We start from the raw sequence: 25,576 nt of genomic DNA on the forward strand, positions 1-25,576 counted from the left end.
AAAAAACTCATAACGCAAGACGCGGAGAGCACTCAAGAAGAGCAAGAAAATGCACAAGTGATTGGTTAAAATGGTTAGTGAAAACTTCTAAATAATAGTGTCCGCGGTAAATGTCTATTCGTGTTTCAGGGAAGAATTATAAAAGAATATTTTATAAAGGAGACATAGACATGACATTTTTTTTTTTTTGTATTTGTACATCGGGGAGTTGAAGGTTACATTTAATGAGTGAAACGCAAGCTATGCGCGAATAATTATGTACAATAAAGCACTGTGTGCTTTCATGTGCATGTGCATTGACTCTTAAAGAGAATTTCAGACTTCTGGGGGATTTTCCAGCTCGCCAAGAAACTGAATCTTTTTTTTTTCGTTTTTGTTCATTGCGACTTTAAAATTTCCAGCACATGCAGCGGAATGTATTCTATTACTTTTTTCTTATTATCTGCTTATCTCCCAATTTGGCATTGGCGAGACACTCTTTTGATAGCTGAGAGCCGGTGACTGGTATTTCTTGCTAGCTATCAGCGTTAAGGTTCCAGGCAACAAGGGCCTAATGACACTGCTTAATAACAGTATTACCTAAACCAATAATACTATCTATATACTCCTACCAGCTGTTCGTCTTCACTGGGGCAATAGATGGAAGCTGAAAAGCCCAGACGTACAGTACAGAAACCTAACAGCGCAGCAAATATAACAGCGAAGCTACAATGCACAACACAGCAGCAATATTAACGAGAAGTCGCAGTGGAACAGAATCAACGGCGATTCCCTTTACTAACAGTTGCCAGCGCATATATTGGCTAGATACAAAGGTAACTTATTGGCAGGCGCAAAACAATTCAGTTTTGCGTCTTCCTCTGAACCTCTCAGCGCTAGCTTTCAAGGCGTGCACGCCGCTAAAATATTCCAGACATCGATAACTGGCTCAGAATTTTTTTCTATGAGGCGCTTTCCAAGCAGACGTTTTCGCAGGAAGCAAGAATACGTGTTTACGTCAGTGTTTCAGTGCTCATAGTTCAGGTTAAAGGAACCTGACAACAAACACTTGTTTATGGTTCTCTACCTCTTCCTTTCTTTCTTTCCTTTTTCTATTCCTTTCTTTCTTTCTTTCTTTCTTTCTTTCTTTCTTTCTTTCTTTCTTTCTTTCTTTCTTTCTTTCTTTCTTTCTTTCTTTCTTTCTTTCTTTCTTTCTTTCTTTCTCTTTCTTTCTTTCATTCTCTCTTTCTTTCTTCCTTTCTTTCTTTCGTTCTTTCTTTCTTTCTTTTTTCCTTTCTTTCTTTCTCTCTTTCTTTCTTTGTCTTTTTCTTCCTCTCTTTCTTTCGTTCGTTCTTTCTTTCTTTGTTTCTTTCTTTCTTTCACTTCCTTTCTTTGCTTTTCTTTCTATTATGGAGACCACTGATATGCCAGCTGTTCTACGAAAACTCATTTATCTTTCCTTTTTTTTTCATTCCAACAATGCCAGTAATTACTGCTTTCTGAAAGTACCATAGGTCTCAGGTGCGGGTGGGCTGTGATTGATGGCATCACTAAACTTGGGTGAAAGTTGAACAAATAACCTGGAACAATAATTTCCACTTCTCCACGCCCGAAGTATACGTGGATTGGTCAGCTTTTCTCCGAATTCGGCTCAGTATGTATACAGCACAACGAGCATTTTTAAAATGTACTTGAATTGTTGAAAAGCAAGGGTGCCTGCCGCCAAAACAAAAAAAAAATGCGAGGCAAGAAAAACTGCACTGCTTGCTTCGCCGCCCAACTTCAGTGCAGTCCATGGGTGCCTCTCGGGTCGCTGTGACGCAAGGCGACTGCCGCAACTTCCGCGCAGATATTGCTTGTGGCTCCATTTCGCAGCGAGCTGCACAGCCGTATTCACGGAGCACCGATAGAAGCTGGGCTAACGGGAGCTCCGCCTCACACAAAAAGCGCCTTGTTCCCATGCGTGACGGCCGCCACTTTGGGGGGCCCCTTTGTGCTGTCCGCAAAAGTAGCCACACACGGGGCGGCCGAACGGGTCCCGCCGCGAAAGAAACCACCAAGTGGCCCGCGGCTCAAGCGCGATCTTGAGCAAGTGTCAACCACCACAATACCCGACGCCCACGGCGCGCAAGCGCGGGAATGGGGACAGGCTATCAAGCGACAAAAGAGCTCGACAGCTTATATACCTCCGCGTGCCTTTGAAACAAAACGCCGCCGCGCCGCGCTTCGTAATAACGCTCACAGCGCGCGCGAGGTATACACGCACCGTTGCTGATAACGTCCCGGACGAGAAAAGCAATACAAAAAAAAAAGGAACGAAAGAAAAATAAACTGTCTAATGTGTATTGATCGTGCAGCATAATGCTGCGGAGTCTTGGTCGTGGTCGCCGTCACCGATGGGGAAGACGCACCGCGATGACCCGTTCCTCCCACGGGAACGCAGTGGCGGCGGCAATGCCTCTTCATAAGCAGAATGCGCACACTCTTGGAGCGCACCACCCTCCCCCCCCCCTCCCCCCCTTCACCCCCACTCCTTCCTACACTGACAGCACGCCCGCCCACTGCAGCCAGTCGTTCACAACACAGCCGCCCGACAGCGCTGTTTACAGGGCTACTCCTCGCGTTCACACCGTTCTGGGAGCCCCAGCAGGCCACACGACCCACCCTCCGTCTTCATCTGTCTCTCCTGCTTGTTACATCCAAGCCGAGAGACGAAGGAAGGAAAGGAGCCGAGAAGGAGGAGAAGGGAAGATTGGTTTCACAGCGCGTTTGCTGGCGAAGAGCCCCGACTGGAGCATCGCTGCTGCTGGGTATCCTGTAGCGACGATAAGGAACTTGTTCGTCGTCTTGGGAATAAGATAGCCGGGACTTCGGGTATAATGCTCCTTAATTGACTGGGTGCTTTTTTATTTTAATTCCTCGCGTTTTGAGCGAGGAGCCGGTACGCTGCGCCCAATCGACGCCTGTCAGCGTCGAAGAACATTAACGCGCAAATGTCGGCAGAGGTGCGTTGTGACGGACGGTGTGCTTTTTGCTTAAGGAGAAAATGCTTATAGGAGCTCGAGCAGGTAAGACAGAGCTGTCTCGAAACCTCACAGTAGGCCAACGCCGGTCAGCTATCTGTTATCAGGTAATAAAGAAAAAAAGCATGCCTGCGTAGCAAGTCCAACATCTAATTCCAAGACTGGCTCTCTATAGCTAGCGACCCTTGAGTTCTGTTACGCGCTTGGAGAGGTCGATAGTACTGTCGGAGCGCGATGAAAATGATGAGGATGAAAAGCAGTAAATATCCAACGATGCTTCTCCCCTATAACGCCCCTCATTTTTAGGTCTTAATTTATGACATGCACCTCTAGGAAGTTCGCACTCATTATTGATTCCGGCTGCAGATTATGCTGTAGTTTCTGCTCTTCGGACTTAAGCATCCAGATAAATTAAAGGTCTGGAGGGCACAGGCGGCTCAGGATTCTTTGTTCACAGTCACAGGTTTATTTGTTCATAGCAGAGAAAGAGTTCTCAATAGACTTGGTGATTTGCAATGGTACGCGCACTTTCTTTACGATCCGTGAAAGGCGGCTTGTCACGCCAAGTGAAAATGTCCACTAAGCTGCAGTCATTGCTGACAGGAAAAAAAAAAAAGTAAACTAGCTATAGTGATCGAATTGCAATGCGCGCTTTTATTTTTGTCTGCAGGTCACATCAGACAGGCTTCCTCCCAAGAGTCATTGACGTTCTCAGATTTTTTTTTTTTTTTTGAACGGTGGATCATTGCAGCTTTATGTGGACATTAAATCCCTGATTTTTTTTTCATTTCTGTTTATCTCTATGATAAATGCGCATATTGGAATGAACGTATTGGATTTCGTTTGAGTACAACGATGCACACACGGTGCAACGGTGCACACTAAACTAGGCTTTACCCGCGCCCCATTCGAATCGTGGCGCCTAAAAAACCACGCATTATTCTCATTCATGTATTCAGCGCATATTTAATGTAGTTGCTGCAACCCTGCACTCGAGTTCCTCGCATTAGTCATGCACCGCAAGCTAATACGGTTGCGCGGTAAACATGTCCACTGGCCTATTTGAAAGAAAACTCGCTGTACAGCGTTCTCGGTCAGTTGCAAAGCATTTAGGATCTATGAGCCACCTCCACCCGTGCTTTCACCACTCCATCCGTGCTTTCTGCACATCACTGCAGTCTGAAAGAAACGCGATGGGCAGAGTTGGTCATCGGCTATGGCATAGTCCTTCAATGCTTTTATGGCTATGGCAAAGAGATTGATTGAGCACAAGTGCCATTTTATCAGTGCATCTGTCAAAACTAACGCTTCAGTTAAGAACGAGTGAAATTTCCTTTTTAGGCATAAATATCTGGAGGCAAAGTGCCCTCATTTCTACAGTACAGGCTTATAAAGGGCACGATATTGTCTACCAGTGGTTGCCTGGACACAGCGGCACCGCAGGCAAAGAACGCGCGGACGAGGCCGCGCGAACTGCTCACCACGAGGGCGATTTTGTGTCCATCCCCACCTCGACAGCCGACGCAGCGGGTAGGCTTCGAACACTGGCGCGAGAGATCACGCTTGTCTTGTGAACTTCCGGCCAATTTTCAAACCCGCGTCTATTATTCCTGGACCCTGACCTGAAGCTACGGTTTCCACCCGGCCTATCACGACGTGAGGCAACATTGCTGTGTCGCCTGTGGCTTGGTGTCGCATTCACAAACCGTTACTCTACTGTGATCGGCATAGCTGATAACCCTGCATGTGACATCTGTGGCCGCGATGAGACCATATCTCATATTCTTTGTGAATGCCCAGCGTACAGAACTGAAAGACATTTTTTACGCTGTGCGCTCGAACACATCGATTCACGCTCGCTAACGGAGTTTAAGATCGGCGGTGAGGGTCTGCCAGGCACTTCTGCGGTTCTTAAGAGTGCCGGGCCTGCACGACAGGCTGTGACTTTGCCGAAGCCTTTTGGCTTCTGCTTTTTCTTATCTCTCCCTTTTCGCCGTTTCCTCTATATCCCCTCATCCCTTTCGCCCGATGCAGAGTAGCAAACTGGTTTCATCTGATGATGATGATGATGTCTTCAGGCTTAATGGCACATACCCAAGGCGCGGGATTGCCCAGGGTGCATCTACTGTTTAACCTCCCCGCCTTACTTCTTCCTCCGCCTCCTCCTCCTATTTTCAGTGTCAGGTAACTCGACCAGTAAAGGTTGAACTGGGTTTCTACAATGCCTTGCCTGCCACAAAGGCTTTGGCATTTGATTCAGATTTTGCTAATGAATACAAAGTGCAATAAAACGGAGTCAACGTAGTCACAGCCAAAGCTGAAGTTGGCGCTTTGTGCAGTAATTGTTAAATATATCTGCACACAACTATTGGTGGTTAAAATCTCCCGCTGCAGCCGTATGGTGAGTTGACCGTCCTGTAGCTAATACCGAAATCACAGGACGCACACAAGTCATGCACGTTTGATGTGAAATTCTTATAGTGTTCTCTAACGTTACGTTCGCAGCAAGGTCTTAGCGAGGGTCTAAAATTGTGTGGAGGGTTTGCACACCTGTGATGTTATATGTGTCTCATGCAGACTCGTGAACGCTGCTGAGATCGTGGCGTTCACGCCGACTCAGTCATAGAAAGCGTTCGACGTTAGAGCGAAACAGGTTGCAACAACTTCGGCTAGCATAAAAGCGAGAACTATAAGCAGCTTTAGCTAGGCTTCCGAGTATAATGTGGCTTCATGTATTGTCACCAGCTGACAGCGTGGAGAAGGCTACACGGGGACAGTCAGTTCCCAATCGCTCAATATGCGCTGTCAGGCACAGTGGCAAGTCACTTACGTTTCGCAGTCGCGGGCAAAATGTCATCTTTCACTTTTAGTGAATACAATACGAATAAAGTAACTCTTCCCATGCAATCCGTAGCGAAGCAGAAAAAAATTGCGATCGCTAGCTTCTAACGGGAAAAATGCACAGATAAAACTTCAATAAAGCTATGTCGAAAAAGGCTTGCCTAGTAACGTTTCCTGATTAAAGCTCAAATGAGCATGCACAATAGAAAAAAACTTAAGACGACAGTGAAGTTAATACTGTTGCCTTCATTCAGTGATTAAGTGAAATGCGTTCACGTCATAATGGCCAACTCGTCACGTTACCTAAAGCACGACGTAGGCACTGAAAACCTAATAAGATTTCATACGTTTAAAACGAGCGAAATCATCGTTACGATACGAGTGAGCGTATGCTTTCACAGCTATAGGCACGGGCAAGGAAAGTCAAGTGTGGCAAATGCCGACAAAGGTAAAAAGAAATGATGTCAACGTATGTGTGTGAGATACGTCTAGAAAGAAAGAGCTTAGATGTGAAGCCAGGGGAAAGGGGAGAAAGTGAAGGCAGTGATATTAACCATAAGAACTATCAGTCTGTCACAATGTAAGCGGGAAAGAAAGAGAAAATACAAGAAGAAATAATTAAGATAGACAGACAGCAGAGAAAAAATGTAGCACGGGCACAAGCTAGCGCGTGTATGCGACAAAGCGGTCTCTACCAGCCGTTTCCCTTCATGCAGCAGTAGCAGCGAAGGTGTGTGCGCCATTGGCCGAAAGGCCAAGGTCCCAGAATTTTCGGCACTGAAATGGGACAACTGCCCAAGCGATTTAAATCAGACCGCAGTGACCTCAGTGACCGCCGAGACAGGCTCCTCCCATCCCATGCGCAACTCTCGCGCACTGAAGTAGGAGTCATGATTTTTAAGTACCAAGCTTCCATCCCCAGTCGCACTCATCCCACAGGGCACACACGCCTCCTCTAGCCTATTCTATAACAGCACATCGAGCACTTGCAAATGCAGACACCCCATGCAGCCGTGGAAAACTCAGTGATGATAGTTCTGGCTTGCGCTGTTAGCATGTTTACATGTCATCGACTTGACTTTCAAAAAAGTGGAATGTATTAGCGCTGTCCTAGAATATCCCGTTTCGGAGAACGTTTTGTCTTCTGTGTTTCTTTCAATCCTTTCGAAAATGTTAACTAAGCCGCCTTTCCCGTTTTTTCATTACTATACTTTTCTGTCTGGCAACCGATGCGCCACTCAAGCGACCCTGTACGTAGAATTCACGCAAAAATGACCACTCACACACTGCCATGTCACTAACCGTACAAATCACCACATGCGCCAGCCATTACTTATCACTGCCTTGCACGTGATTCGTGTACCATAAGCCTACGACTCCAAGTGTAGAAAGGCAGTCTTTGATAGGGAAATATGCTCAGGTTACGACGCTAATGACACTTTTATTCCATCAAGTAACCGAGCAACGTTTTAAAACTCCACACGAAGCAATAAGGATGACTGATTAAGCTAACACCAAGGCGACGAAGTTTCATTAAACCAAGTTAAACATCACAATTTTTTTTCAGCGCACCTTACTCGGGCTATAGTTTTATGAACTTCACAGGTCACTGAACCTAAAGTAGCTTCTAGCGACGCGCCATAATCCACTTTTGCTCCTTCGACAAAGACGCCCTCAACCCGCTGCTAAAAAAAAACGACGACACCACCGGGTCACCGCTTGGTCCCAGCTAGGATACAAAGCGGGAATACGCGCGTGGCAAAGCCTGAAAAGAGCATCGATGATTGGCTGTCCACAGATTATCAGGCTCAGGAAATGGCTTTGCGCGTGGCTCTTTCTTTATTGTAAGGGACACTTTGCGGCAGATAGAGTCGCTCTGTATTCTCTGAGTATTTGCTTACCTCTAGCAAAATAATGAAAAGGGATAAATTTACCTCGACCATATGAGCTCGCATTCACCGGTCATTCCTTCAAGCCTGGCCTGCACGACGTCCTATAAGAGTTGAGCTTTCAAGCTGCACAAAAAAAGCATTAATTTGTTTTCATATCCATCGCAGCGCTGACAGAATCGCTCTTCTAGCGCGATCAAGTTCGGTTCGGCGAGCAAAGCCTGTATTGACAGAATTTCCCGCGTCCTCGCTAGAGAACGAGAGTCGTCCCGTAAGTAATATTAGTGCAGTACATAAGGCTTGTTGAGCTCGGTCAGCGAACTTTCATTGTAAACTTTGTATCATTCAGGCGCATTGCGGCGAGCTTTCTAGCATATAGAGGAATAGTGAGGACAAATTTAAATTGTCCTCTATCGACAAATTATGGGGTGGTAATGACAAAAAGGTTGCTTTCACTAAAACCGAGCTTTTATAAGCCAGAGAAGACCAAACACTGGAATACAGGTATTACCACCACCGGTCGTGTGCTCAAGTTAACTGCAATGACGTCAGCCGGCTCCTGAAACACGGATCCCTGAGGCTAAACTACGCTGCCATTCATTTTCCAACGGTTATCACGGAGTCCTTTCCGGTCTTGGCGTCCCGAGTTTAAATCGAGCGGTGTGAGAAAGAGTTCAATTTTCAAGTCCAATTTTGTAAGCAGTAAATGCTTCTTTTGTTGCTAAGCAAACAATTTCATACACACATGTAGCCATAGAATATATTTCTACTTTAAACTAAAGTTCTATGGAGTTGTTCTGAGTGTCACTTTAAGCCCTCCTACCGCCACATATCCCACATATTACGAGCTTTCGAGAGCAGCGTGTTCTTCCACACCTGAGGCTACAGACGAGCAATCAGAAGTCACAGACGAATCACGGAAGCGTTTGCAGCAGCCGTTTTTGGTTGTACACGAAACATCCCCTTAGACATCACTCGTCCTGACGGCTGACACTCTGTCACGTAATAAATTGGTTACTACGTCGGCCTTTCTTCTAGGAGACAAAAAGGTGGAATGAAAAAGAACGACACGTCTCAGAAATGCAAAATGTACTGTTTCTTTTTGTTTGTTTTTTTTTTGGTTACCCGAAAATAGGAAAACATGGACGCCAGCGTACGAGCAAAGCGTCACTGCGCAACGAGGGTTTATAGATGCACAGGTTGTTCGTGCGCCGGTTTTTTTTTTAAATATGTTCAGCCGGCGGCAAATTTTTTAACAAAAATGGGCGGAGGGTACGGCCAACACCACTATCCTCCCCCCCCCCCCCCCCCCCCCCTTCCCTTTTTTTTCAGCAAAATATTTTCTTTGGCTTTTCCGCAATGGCTCTAAATTCTGTACAAAGAACGTTCGAAAGAAAGGGTTCTGCAAGCAAGGCCCTCTCCTGCCCACCACCCCCTTTAACCACCCCTCATAGTAACTCACAAATCCCCCCCCCCCTCCCCCGAGTAATGCCGCAAACTGCTCGCCGAACACCGCTAAAACAGTTCAATGTTCCATTGACTTCTAACATCTTTAACCTTGAATCCGACCTTCCTCCTTTTATAAATTGTCGGATAATTTACTTTAGTTGATCAACACTCAGACAATTGATTTTTACCCTCTCATTCTTTTCGCGCGTCCTAAACAGCAAATAAAGTTTCCCGCGCAGTATCTTGAGCATCTTGGATAAGGATCAAACATGTGCTCTAGCTAATTTTGATTTAAACACTTTTTTTTATTTATGCAGCAGCAACTTAGGTAACTGGCATTCATTAAAATGTCCGACCCACCGCGATGGCCCACTTGCTACGGCGTGCAGCTTCTGTTCCCAACGTTGGGGTCCCATTTCATCCGTGGCAGTTGGATATGGCCGGGCGCATGCAACCAGACATGGACGTCAGGAAGTTCGAAATGTAACTCGCAATTCAATCACGGCTGTTGCGGAACACGAATTTAACGATGCCGGAAGTTGGAAACGCATCTTGGAGCGCAAGCCGCAAGGTCATTTCGGAGCCACGGGCGATCGTATGTACAGAGCAAATGTAACCAAACTGATTGTACCGGGATTGTACCGGGCTTCGTTTGTGCGGCAGGCGCTTTCACGTCTTAACACATTCGAAGAGCGTCTCCTAAGTGCGGCCGACAAATTATTCGTTGGCTGTCATAATTCCTTAGAGTTCGTTTGCAGGTAAATTGTACACGCGGCACAACTCTCACGAAATTCCGGTTCGTTATTTGGGAATTTAAAGCAGCTCCTAGCTAGCGCTGCTAAGGCTTGCGAAGTATTTGGTTTCAATGAGTGAAGTCACGCTTCTTGGTGTAACTAAATGAAGTTTCCAGCGGAGTTTAGGTTATAGTTGATCTCCCGCACTCTTCGAAGGCTGCGGCGCTTTGATGCCTTGCATAACGTTTGTTTTAAAAACTATCGAAAGTTTAAACGGTGTGCGTTTATGAAACGTTGAAAATTTATAGCCCTTTTTGATAATGAAAAAAGGGTTTTTGAACGATCTACAGCTCCAGTTCTTTCTACTGCGTTAGCGTTATGAGTGTCATCTCCGCAAAAATTTACCGGTGATCGACGTCTAAAGACTAGCTCGGCCATATACACGCTGCATTAAAGATTAAAAGGATAGAAAAGACAGAGTAACCATCTAACTTCTTGATGGACGCCTAAACCGCGCCGTTGGGGAAAGAGAATGAAAGACCACAGAAAGGATTGAAACAAATTTAAGAAAAAGAAAGGCACAGTGGCTGCATCAATTCTCGGTGGGTACCTCAACCACGCCGTGGAGACAAGAAAAGTGGAGAGGAGGGAGAATATTTATGGCACTAGCATTATTAGGGTCATAATGGGAACTGGGCGTCGTTGCCGATTTGAAGACTAGGTGTAAAAGAGTGAAAAGCTCGGAATCACAACCGAAGAGAAAAATTGAAGTTCCTGGACACCTTATTTGACCTAATCGAACAATATGCAAATAAATGAGTTGTCAAATCAAAACTTTGTCGTTGGTGTGACTGAATTCGGTTCGTCAAGGCAAACTGGCCACACATTCAGAGTCGCAAAGCTAAGCCCCATCGCATCAAGGGCACTGATTGCTTGCAAATTCTTTTTTGCAGCGCTTTCAAATAGAACGGGGTCTGCGATTTCGATTATTCGATACTGCGTATGTCGAAGCAAAGAGGCAAATCGTCCAAGATTGTCATTTTCGTAACACGCTTACCCCATCTCGCGCTCCAGGGCTGTGAGCCAATGTGTCCCCCTGTACGTGCATCCCGTGCCGTGGCTGAATAGTCTGGCGCATATATTGAGGTTCTCAGATCGAACCTTCGCTACCGACATGTGTTCTTCTTTTTTTTTTTCTTGTGGAAGAAAACACAGCCGTAAGTTTTCTTTTTTTCTCTCTCATGCACTGCGTGGTGGCAAAACAAGCAATCTAGACCACAGTCCCGAATCCCTGATAACGATGTCAATGCGGACCCGAATGAGCGAACAACGAGGAAAGATTACCTGCAGCCAAAATAGGCAACCAACAAGGGCATCGAGACGCTGTCTCGTGTGCATTGAAGACCATAACACGTATTCAGCGTTGAGGTCTTCTATTCGTACACTTCCGACACTATTATGAATACTGCGCAGCACGCTTCCCGGACTGCGGCCTGTGTTTGTTGTGCGTGTGTTACGAAATCGGATGTACCCACGGGATAGCAGGAGCGAAGTGGTGTACCTTGGTGGGACGCAGCTGTATTTCGCTCGCACCAGAGTTAGGGGCGCAAAGAAGACGCAACTGCTTACCTAACACGAATATGACGGTCGCGTTGACGACTCGCGCGTTCCCGCCCCAGCGGTCTTTGTTTGGAGCCCACCTAGTTCCTTCTTTCGTGGTGCATTGCTATATTGCGGGCAGTCTCGAGAGGAACAGCTGCCGCCACCTGACGGAAGGAAGGCTTTACGCTACGGAAGACAGCGACGACTCTGAATTTACCTGCCAGTCTATCTTACATAAGCGTACTCGCTGTGAATGACGTCTCCTATAATTCCTACGACTCATGCAAAATACTTCGCCCTGGTCCCGTCAACTCGGCAGTAAAAGAATTTCTGCGTACTTAACATCCTGCTAATTTTAATTCTATGGAGGGGAAGCTGAAAGCGAGAATAGTACGGGCCACCTTGGACGAACGGAAAAATGAAGTTTTTAAAGGAATTGATAGATTTTATTGATCAAGACTACATAAAGACTGAAATAGCCTTCGCCTATTCAAGAGGGGTAAAAGTTACTCTATGTCAGTGTAACATTCCTTATTTCCGGTTCCTCCTGCGGCTTTTTTGAGTGACGTATAATTGAACGTTTCAGAAAGCACGTGCTGGAACTGCTTGGTACATGAGCTTAATGGATGACTAAGAGGATCTGTAGCAGCATATTAGCATAATTTATTAATTTGTTTACCTACCTAGTCATAATTTCCAACCCTGTGCTGTGGAAATGTCTGTAACTTTGTCGCAGCTTATGGAATACAATGAACTGTAGCTTCTCGAGCAAGAAGAGCTAAATCATTACAAGAGAAAATACAAGCATGTTATCACTACTCCTCCCGATAAAATTATTTTCGTAAGGAACGACAAATTGTTCGCACTTATTGGCAACGGGGCACACATCGGGTACATACTCTCTCTCCTATCTGGGCCAGCAATGGCCGAAGTTTCCGGTTCATGGCATGAAGTCAATAAGAAATAGAAGAATCTCTTTCTGAGCTGGTTGCTGCCCTTACAAAAATTATTTTTGAACTGTCTATAGTCTGTCCATAGACTTCTCTCTATAAAGTTCATATATTCTCTATAGGAAAATACTAGAGAACAGTCTATAGGCAATACGAATGCTATAGACAGTCCAGACAGTACCTTTTTCTGGGCTAGTTGGTGGGAAATTATGTTCAGGAAAGTAAAAACAGCGCTAAATTTTGCACAAACCACACAGAAAGACGGACAGGACGGGTGCTGTCCGGACCCGTCCTGTGCGTCTTTCTGTGGGGTTTGTGCAAAATTTAGCGCAGTTTTTACTTTCCTGAACATAGACAATATATAAATTTACGGCCATACACTTTCAGTAGACTTTTCTCTATAGACAGTCTATTGACTATGAAAACACAAATATAAATATCTATAGGAAGGCAATAGAGTCTATAAGAAGTCTTTATAGAACTTCTTGCTGGGCTAGTAGGTAATTCATTGTAAAGTAAAGGCGCCAAAAACCAAACACACAGAAGACAAGGAGGCGCTCTGTCCCGTTCTCTTGTCCCGTCTCCTGTGTGAGTGTGTGGTTTTTGCGCCTTTACTTTACTAGAAGTCTTTAGACTGTCTATAGACCATTTTTATAAGGGTGCATAGAAAACACAGTGTGAAAGCCAACAATAAAACGACAGGCGAAGGACAAGACCTACTGTCTTGTGTCTTTCCCTTGTTGTCGTATTCTTGGTGGCTGTCGTCCCTTATTTTGCGCCTTTTCGTGAGGAAAAACGTAGTGCATTACTGGGGACACACTTGAAAGTGACGAGGCGTCGAAAACGAAATGCGGAAAGCCTGCGCGGGAATTTTATATCTAAATTTTGTGCACCTACCACTTTCAACTTTGTGCCGCTGTCTGGAAGATAATGAGCACATCCGGGCACTACACAGGATACGTAACAGATTCCGCGCTCCAAGTACCAGCTCCTGGGAAACTAATGTCACTCAGCGAATCAATTAAAGAGTTCGAATGTGAATGTCTCATTCAGCCAGCCGACAAGAATAAAAGAGACAAGAGGACATTTAGACTATATACGGAAGAAGGCGACCGTCCTTGAAACTGAGGAAAGAATTTTTCACATCCGCCGCTACATTGGATATGGCGCTGGCGAGCACCTCCAAGGTTAGGACGCACTTAGCAAAAGTACCCGAGAAGAAGAGGGGGAGGGGACAGGCACTGCAGTGGCTCAGTTAATAGAGCACCACACGCAACTGCCGGAGGTTGTGGGTTCGGCTCCCCAGCATGTTGTCTCTTGTTTCATACCTTGCTTAATTATCTCTTATCTAAAACTATTACTCATATAATTTCTCTAACAAAAAAATCACAAATATGTCCTATGCCTGCCTTTGGTTTCAAAGGCTTGTGTTTTTGTTGCTCTTCTCGTTTGTGGCGTTTTGTGCAGGCACAATATAAAGCACAGCTAAAAAAATTCACAGGGACTCCTAATTACACTGTGTCGACAATGCGATAGCATCAGAAGCTGTTCCGTTATCACCGAAGTGACGTGCCTTCAGGACTGGTGACGTCACTTCTCTCCAGTCAATTGGCGAATTTTGTGACCGACGCAATATTTTCTTTTCCACGATGAAGCTTCTAATGCTGTCGACATAATATGAAAATGATAGCTCATTTGTAACTTCCTAATGTTGATAATTAACAAAGCACGAAAGTCTGCTTCATAGACCATTTAACCGGTAACTTCAATAAAGCGCCTCTTCTTGACTTTCCGCTGAAACTGTTATTTGAGCAGCATGACTGGTCAAAAGAGTTCTGAACTACGCGACCCTGGAGCCAATAATACAAGACGATAATGTCAACGAGTCTGGGCACTCAAACTGCGGCCTTGATAAAGCCAGGCATTTCCGAAAAAGAGGCACTTAGCCTTTGAGTAGTACACAAAAGATCATTCATCGCTACAAATATTGCGCCCTCTTAAGTGACTGATTTCAGCAGCCCAAGCATCAGGGGTTCCACGGGCTCAGTCTTAACAATTTCCGCTCCCGAGAACACCATGGCTTCTCAACAGTCTAATTATGCATACACGTGTGCGTTTGAATCTGACGAAAGCAAGGGATGAATTTACTGAGATGTCGGCGATGCGTGCAAACTTCTCCCGCGTGCGAGCAATTGTGCGACACTATACAGGAAAGGCTTACTTTTCATGCCAAGTTGTCATGGGCCACAGCGCCGAAAAGTCTCCCATCATTCTGATTCATCCTTGTGCTGTACCCGCCTGAGTGATTGAAGAGCGCACGGAGCAAGCTTGCAGAGATTGTTAGGCAACCCGATGCGCAGACAAGTAATGATAAATCCCAGTCTATACGACAGACGTCGAATAAAAGCCCTATTACCGAAGCAGTAGTAAAATCAAAAACCCTTGGAGGTCTCAAGTGCCATGGTATCCATCCACAGGGTCACCGTTTCCTGAAGTTATTTTTTACTGCACCATTTATTTTCAGCGGCTAACAGCGGCCCAAATCAAAGGTTACGGCCCTCTTCACCCCAAAATGACGACATTTGAGGCGCCCTGCTCGCGCATAGTCAGATAGGTAGGTGTCGTTTCTTCAAAGCCATTCTTTTCAGCCATGTAGAATCGTACTGAATAGCACCTGCAGTGCGCTAGTGATGACAAACTACGATCTGCGCTTTATATCAGCATTCATCACTTTGAAGTGGTTGGTCGGAAAGAGTTCGAAACAGGCAGCCCGCATCTCAGGGCTTCTGTCCAGACTTGTGGAGCGTAAGGACCCAGAAATCGAGGTTGCCTGAAGGGTCTCACGAGTTAGCAAGGCAGTACGCACCATGACGATAGATGACGGTACTAAATCGGCTCCTGTTTTAGATGTAATTTAAATGCACCGTTAATCAATCCTAAACTTGCTTTCACCGTCGTCAGAAAATTTATTATCGTTTTCGATAAATAGTGGCTTGCGTAAGCGATGAATCTCTCTAGCCTCTTCTTCAAGACAAGTAAGGAGCCTATGCCAACGCTGCCTGCGTTGAAGCGAGCCTCTGTATTGGCGTTTCCGTCGATGCGCCCAAGTACTAGTGGAGATTTCAGATGGCGTTTAAACTTTATTTCTCAATGTCCACCTTCGCTAAGAGCGTCAGGGGACTGTAGGCGGGGAGGTCTTGGAAAACCACCTCCGATAACCGCACAGTCGGAAAAATCTGCAGGCATGTCTTGCGGGATTGACGCAATAGTAAACCAACTCTGCCCGGACATCCTCCGTCGTTGCTAACAATGTAGTTTAGAATCAGCAGCCTTTTGAAGGCTTAATGACCTTTCTGGAGTTCATATATCTGATTTCCTCTGTTAAGTCTAAAGCTTCTTCAGGCGGTCGTCGAAGTTTCCAGCAAGAAGCGGCGATGTCGTCATCTCGTCATATGAGACAATTTTGACATTTCCCATCCGTGTCTACAACTGGCAGGAACGTTTGCGGGGGGCAGTGAATCCCAAATCGCATCAGCTAGAACTCGAAATTTGTCAGGCGTTATAAGGGCAGTCTTCTAACGGTCTGTTTCACCCACTTCAATTTGCCAATAGCCGCTTTTGAGGACCATCGACGAGAAGTGGTTGGCGCGACGCAGTCTGTCTATGTTTGGTTTATGTGGGTTTAACGTCCCAAAGCGACTCAGGCTACGGGGGACGCCGTAACGAAGGGCTCCGGAAATTTCGGCCACCTGGGGTCCTTTCACGTGCACTGACATCGCACAATACACTGGCCTCTTTATTTCGCCTCGATAGAAATTCGACAACCGCGGTCGGGATGGAACCCGCGTCTTTCGGCAGTCTGTCGAAGATGCCGCGATTTGAGGTAGGTTATCGACATCTTTAATTGCGAAACATTCTTTACAAACCGCGATCAGACTTCGCGGTGCATCCGTGTCCAATGCGCGCTCAGGCCGAGAGGGCGGCCTGTGGGAGAAGCGCTAGTGCCAAAACACCCTACCGCAGTCAAAATAATAAAGAAAATTACATGGGGCCTCGTAAGCATCACCACCGACAGAAGAGGAACTCAACTAAAAAAAACGTCGGCGTGCAGCCACAGAACGCAGCCGATACGCAGCGAACCGAACGATGGGTCTTCAAGGGTTGCGCGAGGCCACTCGACGACGGGATGCCCTCGAAACAGATCCGGGACACTAGGCGTAGTTTCAAAACATGCGTATAGTTAGGCGACGTCGCGTTCCACTGCCGTCGGGGCCGATGTCTTCTCTCAGAAGTACTTCATGCAAGACCGGTTAAGACTGTCGTGCACCGTGTACGATTGACTGTGGTTTACGTCAATCACATATGTACAATAACGTCAATGACACAAATCCGACCTTTTTCCGGCCATTTTGTGATAATTTTCACTATACCGTGACGACTTCCTGTGGATGTGACGTCACACCGTTCCCGTGGCTATATCGACGTCCGCGCTATTTCGACGCAATTTCGACATTTATGACTATAACTAATTAATTAATTACTCCACACTTATGAAACTTGGCTTATAGGTTCCTTTTTTCCTCCTCTATCTGAAGCAATCATTAGTTTTCTTCTATCTTTTTTAGTTTTCGAAAAAAACGCGTGTGACACTCTTTGTTAACGGACGACAGTATGGGCCGTTAAAGGCTTACGCCTTAATAAAAGGAATATGTGATGTGGGCTCCGCGCAGATCAAGTGCGATGGCATTGATGTGGTTCCCGTGGCAGTGTACCTAAACCTCGGTGAAACAAAGATGGAGATCAAAGAGTTCGGCTCCATCAACCTCGTTATTAATCTTAGTTTTAGTGTAGGCGTCCTAGATAATGGAAAGATAATCTAGAGTAGGAAGAAAAATTATTTATGCGCAAGGAGACGAATTGAAGGAGTAGAAACCTTTAAAGCGCGCCTCCGAAAACTCTTTGAAGTTAGCGGTAGCAATTGCACGGTCTATATGTTTACTCCAGCTGAGGTTACTGGTGATCCACAGTTCGAGATATGTATAAGCGTTCACTTGAGAGAGCTTTATACCGTTAACAGGGTAAACAAATTTCAAAGGTTTTCTTTTATGGGTGATTGTCATTGAACCTTTTTTAATTGTCACTTGTCAACATGCATACCTGGCAGTAATACCTTTAAGAGACTTTGTTAACAGATGTTGATAAGCTGTGCTTTGAATTTCACTATAAATCACATAACCATAAGCGTAAAGTGTTAATTTAAAAGGGACAAGCAGGAAAAAGAGAAGGTCAAGTATCTAACCCTGGCGAACGTCAGAATCTACAGTTACAATGTCATAGCTGTGGTCATTAAATGTACCGTGTTGTTTTCTGTTTATAAGATATGCTGAAATCCACTTATCAACTTTAGATTTTTACATATATGATCTAATTCATAGATTAACTTTTAGCGTGAAACCTTAACGAATGCTTTCGAAAAATCCACGAATATTTCAACTCTATGTTTTTATTTATTTATCAAAGTCGCGAAGCTATGCATCTATTCAAATAGTTGCGTGGGTGCGGTAAACCCTGAAACGGTGTTGATATTTTGTGAAAAAAAAAATCCTTTTTTTTTTTTTTCAAGGAATTAGGTAAGTGGGTACAAGCTATATGTTCTGCGAGTTTGCAAGCCTTCGAAGTCAGTGATACTGGACGGCAGTTTTGAACAGAATCTTTCTTCTCACTTTCATGAAGAGGTTTAATCCTGGCGGTTCCCCGGTTACTCGGAATGTGGCCCAAGCTCAGCGATCTTGAGAACAGAACATACAAGTATTTTGCGGCCCACTATTCATATCTTTTCCAAAAAACTTCAGGACTGTTACCTGGCCCTCATGGCTTCCTGAAATCAAGTTTCAAAGCAATGTTTATTACACCCGGTTCATTACTAACGACATCAGAAAGATGAGGTGAAGGCGCAATGAAACACAGAAAGTTGTCATTGTCTTGCGTGAAAACAGATTTAAAGTGTTCATTGAAAACATTAGAAGTTGTCTTCTTTCATCACTTTTATCACTATTACATTCGAAAACACCACAAGTTATCAAATTCGGCGAAATTAACCGTTACTTTCATTTTAAATGTAGAGCCGCTGCCCAATCTAACTCAGGTACGCACATAATGCTTGCATCAAACCAACCCAGAGCAACGAGGACGTGCTTCAAGTAGTGGGTTGTTTAGCGGCGACGCCTGTCGCCTTCGTTTGCTCCCGCATGCAGATTTCCCTTCAACGCACGGAAGTATTGACTGAGGCGCAGAGCAAAATCAACGTCATTGTAGGGCACGCCGTGTCCACAGAAAGCTGCAGCCAAGCATACAACTCATTTCACGTGGCACTCTGCAAGAAGGAACCACAACGAGAAAGCAACTGAAATACTACGTCGAAACGGCTATAAAAAAAGAAAGCCTAGTTCACTAATTAGGGTTTCATGCTGCTGTTGCTGCTGCCTCTGTTCCACCTTCCCGCTAAGTTGTCGTGTCAAATTAGCTTCGCCTTTGCACTCAGACTGCTTCAGTAGGCTTCACAGAGAGCCTAGATTTATCACAGCGGACTTCATTAGTCGGTTTGTTCCGGCTCTCCCTCCTCTTGCCGTCACTCGCAGCCGCCATGAATATTTTTTTAGCTTTTTCTTTTCTTTTCACGACCACATTCGTTTATCACGCAAGGTCTTTATAACCCCGCAACGGTCGGCACCACCGGGCTGCTTTGGCCATCTGCTTTAAATTCGGGAGCATGGCCCACCTTGTTTCTTATTTCAGGTACGAGACTGCTACATACAGCCGAGTGGCGACTTAATTAACTTCGTGTCCTTCATAATTTACACACACTCTGGGAGAATTAACGCTCAACTACCTCTTATTTCGCCCTCTGGGGAGGAAATGGGCATGGCAGAGAGGAGGGCGTGGGCGGCGTTGTGTCAAGCCGGAGCAGCTCTGCAGCTTTCACGATGCACTGCTGATTCGTCTGGCGACACTGAGGCAATTTTTTGAACGATGCTGTCGTAATTGTGCTGATGAAATTGGTGATTATACTCTTCTCTTCCTTCATAGAGGAGGTACTCCAGTTCTGAATCCACCTGCATTCTATATACAGTACCAGGGTGAAGGAAGTCGAACCTGAAAAAAAAAAAGAAAAAAGAGTTGATTTCTTTACACATTTCCGTAACTAGCGGTGTGTCTTTCGCAGACGCATTTATGTTGAAGAAGTGAAATGCGGAACAGTTACGCCATGAGCACACTTATGGCGCCTGTGTCCTTACTACTTGAAAGAGCCCTGGAGAGCCTTGCATCAAACTGGCTTTTTTCTGCGCAGGGATTTTTTTTTCTCTTCCCCTTCCTCTTTGCTCTGATGACGTACTAGAAGCTAAACGATCGTGCCATGTGTAACACGTGAGGTGTCCTTACCTGCTGAACAAAATACACCACTGTGCATGTTTTCTCCGTTACTTTTTTTTTTTTTTTTTACTGCGAGTTATCACTTTCCATGCAAGCTAGCAGGAGATCGGTGCATCTTGGCTGTGCGACATACATGTTAGGCGCAAAATATAATGCCTCATTACAAATTCACAAAATAAAGAAAACATTCACCACATCCCAACCACGGACAGGATATCAAAACAGGTCACGAAAAAAGAACTGAAAATTGAACACATACGCAAACACACGTGATAAATTATTTTTGTTGGTGTTGTTGTTGTCTTTTCTCTCGTCAGATTCAATGCAGTCCATGTCAGTCCCCTAACCAACCCCCAACAACCGCCGTAAATTTGATTTCCTTCGTAAATACGCCTTTTTTAGACTTGACACATTGTTACTTAATTTGACACCCCGGAACGACAGTCAAGAACGCAACAGCAATAATAACAGCAAGCTCTTCGTGCTGTCGCTCTCGGGTGCTCTAGAACATTGGGAGAAAATTCGAACTCCGTGCCAGGTATCTCAATTTCCGCTCTCGGAACCTGGTTGTTTTGGTCGAGCTCGAAAAACAGCCCGCCAGATTTTACTGTTTCCCCTATCCTGGAGGTGATCGCGATCAGCCCGTCGTGTAGGTAAGGCGGAAATTGAGGTTTGTGGACCGTAGCCTTGGTTCTTCCTGCAGTGTCAACTGTACTAACGCGCCCCGTGCTCCGCCTTTCGAGTTCAGTTTGTTGGGAACAATGTTGCTACCGATGCGGCCTGCGTCGTCTTCTGAAGTACACATCACAATGGAGCAGCTCATGATCTTTGAAGGTCCCGCGGCTTGTTGCTGGTGCAACTTCGGCGGTGCAGGATCCGCTGTCCTGCTTTCCCCGTTTATATGACCGCACCTGACGTGAAAAGTAGTACCGGCTTGTATTCAAACGCGTGCACGAGTATGTGTTATAAGGGTGTCCCGCCACCTCTATGTGTATAACTTCTCATTCAATATGCACTTCGCAGTACCTTTAACATATAAAGATCAATCACGCTATTTGTTCATTACAGCCGAACATAAAAAGACGAAGTGTTTATCTCTGTTCAGTGGTGGCGTTCGTGTTTCATCCCGTCCTTGTAGTACGTACGGGTAACAAGAAGATACAGCAAAACGTCAGGTTACGAGCATTATCAGCGAGAGCATTCAGTACCTATTCAAGAACAAAATTTATTTTTACTTGTGCGTCGACCTTGAAGAGGCATTAAAGAAGTCACGCGTCCGAAGGAAGACCACTTGCAAGAAAGAAATCTCTCTAACTCACTCTTGAGAAGTGATCAATCACTGTGCAGAGTTTTTCTTCTTTCATATCACTTCAATCCGTCCGTGCAAGTGGCTTCGTGAATATGGTCCTCGCCTCAGTTTATTTAGCTCTGCATTTCTTGCAACGCCAGTCACTTCATGCTCCTCCCTAGTCATTCTGTGTTGACTATAGTGTAGCGTACTTCCTGTGTATGCTCGCAGCGGCCGGCGCGTCGTCCGAGTACAACCCGGAGGTGGCCGTGGAGGAGGTGGGCCGCCTGTTCAACCTGCTCTTCCCGCTGGTGCTGCCCGACAAGATGCCCTACTCGTGGCCCCGGGGCGCGGCCGCCGCCGCCTCGGTGAGCGCCTCGGACGCGGCGCTGTCCCATGCGGCCGGCGGCTTCGGCGGCGCGGCGCGGCGGCCCGCGGACCCGGACGAGCCGGCCGCGCGCGGCTCGTCGGCGCTCAGCCTGCCCAAGCGGGGAGAGTCCGAGTGTCTGAGCCGCTGCATGAGCCAGCGCAAGCTGCACCCCATCCAGTGCCTCAACATCTGCTGAGCCGCGACCCGCGCCCGGGGGCTCCCTCTCTCTCTCCATCTCAAGCCAGGCGAGTAGCACTATGTATTCAGTTGCGAATGGGATCGACGCACAGTCGGCCACGTTTATGAAGTATCGCGTGAGCGTCGACTGCCCGGTAGTGCAGTGCCGACGCGAAACAGAGCGGAAAAAATTACTGCCTCTCCCGTAATCGACAGTAGATGAAAGCATGAAATGGTTACGGCCATAGCACATCGTGCCGCCAGCTTCCAACCGCGCGTGCTCATAGACGCTGGCTGAGTGGGGAGCTCCCGGCGATTGGGCGAAGACCGGGCGCCTCCTCTGTGTGGCTTCCCCCTGTGTTTTAACGAGGGACTGACGCGACTAGACTGCGTAAATTGTGTGGCCGCTGCGCTCTGCACAAGAGTCTTGCACGAAGACCGAAACTTGGAGCTCTCCAGCAAAGGCTTATTCCCTGCTGAAGTACAGTCTTCGTCAAAAGTAACCAGGCTACATGGTTTGCTTCTAGCTTGTAAAGTGGAGCCCTTGTTACTTTCCTAAAGACCAAAAGTTGTTGGAAGGTAAGAAGACCCCCAGTCCTTACCTTTAACAACCATTTCAGCTTCAGGGAAGCTGTACGGGTTCCACTGTTCTTCCAGCAGGGCAGCGCGCTCAGCGTCACTAGCATGTTTTCCTTCTCGCCGCGTCGAAGCGATCGCCCGCAATTGTGCGGCCTTAGGTAGACAGTCGCGGTCCGTGGCAGCCTTGTCACCTTTGTCAGCGGCCGCATAACCATGGCGTTGTTAGCAGGGGCGAGAAGTCTTCCGCTGTGGCCTATCTACCTCTACGCCTCCTACCTCTACTTTCATCAGGCACCATTGCTCGGTTTAAGCAGCTGTGAAGGTGGAGGCATTGAAATACAGAACGATGCAGAGGCAGGATTGACAAGAATGTAGGAGAAGCAGCACGTTCGAGTGCTCCCTGAGCGTGTATACATCCGCCTGCCAAAGGTTGAAACGCCGTGAGCTGACGCCGCAGCAAAGTGACAGACTTGATTCAAAATGCTTGAACGCGCTTCAAACTGCTACCGCCCTGCCCCTGTCGGGCGGCGGCCTTCTACGAGCGTGAGTGAATTTTCAACCGGGTTGTGTGGATGCATGAGACCACAGCCCGTCAAGAGCGACCTTCTCCGTGTCGGTCAGAATGTATAAATAAAATATATAAAAGGAAAAAATGTAGGAAGAAATAAACTAATTTGGAACCTGTGTATTTATAGATTGGAATGATTACACAAGGCTATAACAGAATTAGCCCTGTACATGAAGGGAAAAAAAACGAGATAAGTAGTCTAAAACAATCAATAAGAACAAAGCAATCAAAACAGCCTAACATTAGATACCTTCTAAAGCCTTGAGGAAAGATGCATGATTAAATATGGAGGCGACATCTGCAGGCAAACTGTTCCATTGTGAGATACCAAGTAAAAGAGGTGAATATTTGAACAAATTTGTGCCCGCGAATATGGGACTGATTTTAAATGAGTGGTCTAAACAACAAGATATGTGGGCAGCAGGACGCAGAAACAATTCTCTAAATCCTGATGAACCATGACATAGATTGTGCATGAACGATAGGCGGGCATTTCGTCTTCTAATTTGTAGGGGCAATAAGTTAAATTGTTGCTTAAGGCTATTTACGCTGGTTCGAAATGAATAATCGTGGGCAATAAACCTGGTTGCTTTATTCTGAAGTGATGCAATGCAGTTTACTAGGTAAGTTTGATGAGGGTGCCAGATGATGGAAGCGTATTCGGGTTGAGACAAAACGCAGGCGTTGGGTCAGACACAGGCGAAAAACATGTAAAATTAACCTACGTTCCAGCTCTCGTCATCCTCCGCAAACATACCGAGGACTTTTAAGTAGGATGACCCTATCCAAGGGCGTCCGCAGAATTTTTTGCAGGGGGGGGGCCCCATTGGTTGTTGGCGCCGGAGGGGGGGGGGGGGGGGGGGGGGTATGTTCGTAGCAAAAAGGCACTATTTGCGGAGTAAATTTATTTATTTATATACAAATAAAATAAATAAGTAAAATACACACATGAAAGAAAAATTACAAACAGCAAATTAAAGCGAGGCTAGGAGAGATACATTGGAGTTTATCAACGAAGAAACAATTAAAATTAATAAAAATGCAAAAAGATACTATCACTTCGTGGAGAAGAGTGCTCAGTCTTGCTGCATACGGGTTCTCGACACACCCGGATTGATGACCAGCACACAGCACAATATGTTCACAAACACGCAACGACAGTCACTCAGTCAGTCTTCCTTGAACAGAAACTGTAGACGCCTCGGATTTTTCTGGGCGAATTGCGTGATGACACTGGTGATAAATTCATTTCTGTGCTTCATTACACGCTCTCGGTGCACACTCATCATACAAAGGCCGTCCAGTCTGTCGTTTGTCATCGTTGAGCGTAGCCACGTTTTCACTCTCCTCATTGTACTGAAGGAGCGTTCGACCGTACAGGTAGTAACTGGCAAAGCCAGAGCCACCTCAATGGCTTTTGCAACACCAGGGAAGAATGTCTTGGCCTGATGTAGAAGCTCGCAGTAAGTTATTTCTTATGGGTCCCCAGTTTTGTTGCACCACATCTCGTACCAAGAGATGGCCTCTTCCTTGAAGTTGTCGATGCCGTAAAAGCACTGGAGTTCTTCGGCGAGAACAGCGAACTCAACACGGCTCAAGTGCTTCATTTTTGATGGATGCAGCTGGAGAAGTTTGAAGCTCCTCTCATTGCTTTCAGAAAAGCGCCGAGCTAAAGAAGCAGTGAGGGAGTCCAAGTACGGCACATATATTGCCACACGGTAGTATTCCTCTGGCGACTGAATCCCGTAGTTGTCTCGGTGGGCCTGACGAGAGACTTGTCTTGGTACAGATATCACCACATTTAAGTGATTGGCTGCCTCCCTTGCTGCATTCATGATGTTAGAGAACTCCTCTACAGCGTTTGTCCGGTGGCCGCGAAAAATACGTTGTAGCTCAGTGATGTGGCCATGCACAGAATGGAAGTCCATGGATACACCTTGCAGAATGTTCGTAGCTGGTTCGAGCCGAGCGCTGTACTTCGCTACAATATGCAAGCAGACGATGAAAGATGAGCTTGTTGTTGCGCAGTAGAGGATGTGAGCTCGTTGTCTAGTTGCAGCGTTCGAGCATGATTCCGTGGACGCGAGCTGCTCGAGTGCTTCGACTATGGCCACGTAATGCTGAGAGAAGATCCTAATAGACTTGTACTTTGCAGACCATCTTGTCTCACACAGCATCGGAATGTTGGGCACCAATTTTCTCCGAAGCACGCTCTCGCGGAAGAAGTTTATGGTTTGTTTGATTATCCCAATTGTGTTTCGAATTTCAGAGACGTCGTTCAAATCGTTGATGACGAGATTTAGTTTGTGACTTGCACAGTGGAAAAATAGTGCCTTCGGGAACTGTTTTTGTATAATTTTGTTCACTCCAGCTTCTTTTCCAGCCATTGTAGAGCATCCATCGTACCCCTGTCCAACGAGGTTCGAAAGAATCAGTCCGACATTCGTCAAAAGCTTCAAGATTGCCGCGGCGATGCAAGCGGAGTTTAATTGCTCCAGCTCTACAAATCCCAAAAACTGCTCTCGAACGCACACTTCGACTTCCGCCTTGTCAATAAAGCGAACGCCTATAGACATCTGCTCTTTTCCTGAAATATCTGCAGTTTCGTCAGCAAGAACGGAAAAAGCAAACGCTTTGTTAGTTTCGGTAACTATCTGCTCTCTCAGGATGTCGCCACAGATTGTGATGATCTCGTT

General features: G+C 46.1%; 1 protein-coding gene across 1 annotated transcript in view; it reads left to right on the forward strand.

The window, feature by feature from the left end:
* The window catches only part of LOC149340766 (uncharacterized), a 153,618-nt gene that overhangs the window by 112,674 nt on the left and 15,368 nt on the right, over positions 1 to 25,576 (forward strand). The window contains exon 2 of the mRNA XM_089549616.1: positions 21,418 to 21,801. Within this exon, the coding sequence (XP_089405742.1) occupies positions 21,418 to 21,752 (335 nt within the window). The 3' untranslated portion in view covers positions 21,753 to 21,801. The remainder of the gene's footprint in view (positions 1 to 21,417; positions 21,802 to 25,576) is intronic.

Source organism: Amblyomma mixtum, chromosome 6 (genome assembly GCF_055824585.1).
Source record: "Amblyomma mixtum isolate Tamu chromosome 6, ASM5582458v1, whole genome shotgun sequence".
In the NCBI taxonomy this organism is placed as follows: domain Eukaryota; kingdom Metazoa; phylum Arthropoda; class Arachnida; order Ixodida; family Ixodidae; genus Amblyomma; species Amblyomma mixtum.